At 59.3% G+C, this 3,488-nt stretch overlaps 1 protein-coding gene, 2 non-coding genes and 1 pseudogene across 3 annotated transcripts, besides 3 other annotated features; all 4 read right to left on the bottom strand.

Annotated features, from left to right (window-relative positions):
- Positions 1-3,488: a sequence feature (areas not merged during assembly with more than two copies in the genome that could not be assigned to a particular haplotype).
- Tc00.1047053508423.30 (uncharacterized protein) lies at positions 71-418 on the bottom strand (the record flags this gene model as incomplete). Its single annotated transcript, XM_797917.1, has 1 exon — positions 71-418. One exon carries the CDS (start codon positions 416-418, stop codon positions 71-73), a length of 348 nt encoding a protein of 115 aa, XP_803010.1.
- Positions 333-408, bottom strand: Tc00.1047053508423.50. The gene has a single exon (XR_008255540.1). It is a non-coding gene; the product is annotated as a C/D small nucleolar RNA (snoRNA), TB8C3C3 (small nucleolar RNA).
- Positions 460-539, bottom strand: Tc00.1047053508423.40. The gene has a single exon (XR_008255539.1). It is a non-coding gene; the product is annotated as a C/D small nucleolar RNA (snoRNA), TB8C3C2 (small nucleolar RNA).
- Positions 1,421-1,452: a sequence feature (AT_rich).
- Positions 1,442-1,703: a mobile genetic element.
- Positions 1,734-3,488, bottom strand: Tc00.1047053508423.20 (annotated as a pseudogene; the record flags this gene model as incomplete).

Here is a 3,488-nt window from a genome sequence, read left to right as displayed (position 1 = left end):
CACGCAGGCATCCGGCCACAGACATTCCACATCACAACACAGCCAGCGAGACAAAGACGCGCAGACGCAGTCAGCCCAGTGATGCCATCGGCCTCCCACCGCCCGCGCAGCCCCGCACAACCGCCGTGCAGAGTGGCGGGACCCCGGCAAAGAGGCAAATGACCATTGGCAACGCCCTTCTCACCAAATGCCTCCAGCACATGACGACCCCGATGCCGTGGACAACACACAAAAGCCGAGGCAGATACACGTGGCATTGTTGCAACCGCCAGCCATCGAGCGCGTCCGTGAACGTGGTGGTGGTGGTGGCGCGGAAGTGGGGTGGTGAGTGCGTCAGTTGCCAGTAGTCAAAGCGTCGTTTCTCGCTCACGTGGGTCGGCATTGCAGAACAAAGAGCGGCATCATGCGCGCACGGCATGCACAAGGGCAAAAGGGAGGAATAAAGAAGCACGGTGGCGGCACTCAGCCACGGGGGACAAGGGTCCACATCGACTCTGCGGTCGGTTGACCTTCAGACGTCCGGTTTGTAATCACGCCGCCGCCGCGCAGTTCGTGTGTCTGCAGGGGACTGGGGAATGGAGGGAGGGAAGAGAGAGGCGGTGCGGCCCTCATCGATCTCAGTTGGGTGTGACAACGGTGAGGTCATCTCGTCAGATCGCCGGCAGCAAAGACGGTCGCCGTCAGCGGCGGTCAGTACCTTCCTTCTCCCACCGCAGCACCACTCCACCGACGCCGTCGCCCGCCTCCTCCCCACCGACACAACGAGGAGACAACAGCAGGAGATTTAACACCCGCAACGATCAGGCTGCCACAGAGTCTCGTTGCAGCCGCCATGACCAGACGAGTGGGATGCAAACAAAAAAGGAAAACAATTGCCCCCTCAAGCATCTCAGCACAACGTGGAAGCACAGCAGCCGGCACACAAGGCGCAACGCCGTTCAGTGGCTACCAGCACTCACCCTCAGTTACGCGGCAACGTGGAAATGAACGAGCTCCTCCCACACAGCCATCCTGCAACATGAGTGGGTCACACGAGCAGTCACACAAATTAGCACCACGCCACGCAAACCAGCAATCAAAGACACCGCCGGCGAAGGAAGCGATGGATGGCTGTGGCGCGCAGCCGCAATAATAAAACATGTGTCACCTTGCTTGGGGCATAAGGAAGACGTCCAATCAAAGAGGCACACCAATTCGCACCAGAGGGAGGTAAGAGCAAACAGAAGCAAATATTCGCCTAGGGCGATTTACCGGATCGTAAAGTTATTTACGAAAATCAAGCAATACAAGAGGAAGAAGGGGTAAGTGAAAAAGCAGTGGGCTCACCACACCCTCAAGCTTTGCCCAAGTAAGTATATTTACACATATGTATTCCGATAGCCACTCTCGTGACATGCTGCACTCTATTCGGATTGGATACATATATACATATATATTAATAATAATAATTTACGAAGTGTCAAACTTTGGGGCTCTCCAGCCACAAGACCCCACCGCAATGTGGGAGTCAAAAGGGAGTGGGTGAGATGGTAAAATTAAATTTACGAAATTATCTGGCGGCCATCGGTTCCATGGTCCCCTACAGCCGTGGTCATACAAAAATCATACGGTAGAAAAGTGTCGTAAAGCGTATTCATTTTATCAGGATACATATTAATTTAAATAGCCAGCCTTCCCCGCGATCATTCCCTCCACAAGCTCCTAGAAAACAACAGCGGAAGTCCATAGAACCATCACAATACTGAATGTGGGAAGCGGGGTCGCCACGGGAGTGTGGGAACGTCATGCAGTACACTCGGCGATGCAGTCACAAAGCAGGTGCTTACACCACCACGGCCACCAGCACCCCACGAGCCCAGCATGGGGTGGCAGAGGATGCCACTGCAGCCAGCGGGGAGACTGACGACGGTGCGGCACGGGTCATCTGCATGGGAATCGTCCAGCAGCTCGTTGCTGTACACAGGCGGAACACCCGGCGCGTTCGCGATGGTGATGTGTGGATGAACATTTTCGCAGGGGAACTCTCCCTCGTTGCGCACCGCGATCGCCGTCCCCTTCGGATCAGACGCAACGCTCGTCAGCGTGAGCTCAATGGACTCGCCCAGCACCCCCACCAGCTGCTGCAGCAGGACAGGGTCATTGCAGGCGTCACGACCCAGGTACAGCGTCGTCACATGGAAGGCCTTCTGCACCTTCTTGCCGTCCAGCATCTCTGGCGGCACAAGCTCAAGAACCCTCTCGGGTGACGCAATCTGAATTGCAGCATACTCCACGTGGCGGGGGAAACGGCACAGAAAAGACTCGCAGGCGTTCGCCACGCCCAATGCTGCCGCCATGTCGAGTGTCTGAATTTCGGGTATGTCCGTCAAACCACGTGCGGAAAGTTCAGCCCAAACGCGCCGTGCAATGGTGGCAGTGTCGTCTGCCACGCTTACCTCAATGAGCGGCCCCTCGGTTGGTAGACGGCACCGCGTCGCGCAGTTCAGCAGCGTTTGACGCACGCGCCGCCCTTCCCTTCTGTCCGCCTGAAAGTGCGGTGGGCAGAACCACGGCGACGGACTCGTCGAAAGCAGATGTCCACTAGTGCATCCGTGCCATCGGGGTGTGGCCATACCACTGGCAATGCCCTGAGCCCGAGATCGGCGTAGTCGTCGCGTGCGGCCTCATCGAGGTTCATCTTGTCGATGATGAGGTGCGTGTGGCCACCTCGCTGCGCGCGCCGAATGGCGTCAAGAAACTGCCGCCTTCCCCCGGCCTCGTCTTGGTTGATCCAGCATGGCGAAAGCCCTGCCTGGCGCAGCGGAGCGTACAGGGTGCGGGAGAATGTGGACTTGCCGCAGCCCTGCGGACCAACGCAGACGACAGCGTCGGGGTCGCTGGTGACGGCGTCGTCACCGGACGGCTCGCAGTGCATCACTTGGGACCGCACGTGCGCATCGGCGGCGACACACTGCGTGAAGTGGGCTTGCAGCGAGATCCATCGGCGGCGCAGGTCTTACAGCCCGCCGAGGTCCGTTCGCGCCGTTTGCCGCCCCGTCACATGCAGCCACGCTGCAAACCGCACAAGGTAGTCGAGGCGTTCCGCTTCCCAGTCGCCGAGGCACCGGCGCACCTCCTCTGGCAGCCCGGCGAGCTTGCCTGCGAGCCTCAAGCGGAGCGCCACACCGCACAAACGGTGCGTGACGATGGCCTCCTGCGCCGCACGCTCCATTGCGTATGCGTGGGACCGCTGCCTCCACATCCGCACAACAACCCCCGCCTCGTTGCAGCCGTTCACCACCGCACCCTCACGGTTAAGACGACGCGCCATGCCGTCTCGCAGGGCTGCGTATTCGTCTGTCCCCAGCTCTACTGCCGGTTGCGGCGTCACAACGTCAAGACCGAAGGACTGCAGTGCCGCCATGCTGCTCGCGGGATCGGCACAGAGGCCTTCATGCGGGGTCGCACCACGGCAGGTAACGGCGTAGAACCTCAGTGTCTCACGGGGC

Source organism: Trypanosoma cruzi, genomic scaffold (genome assembly GCF_000209065.1).
Source record: "Trypanosoma cruzi strain CL Brener 1047053516809 genomic scaffold, whole genome shotgun sequence".
Classification (NCBI taxonomy): Eukaryota; Euglenozoa; class Kinetoplastea; order Trypanosomatida; family Trypanosomatidae; genus Trypanosoma; species Trypanosoma cruzi.
The sequence above is the reverse complement of the archived record's forward strand: the minus strand, read 5'-3'. Positions and strand labels throughout refer to the sequence as shown.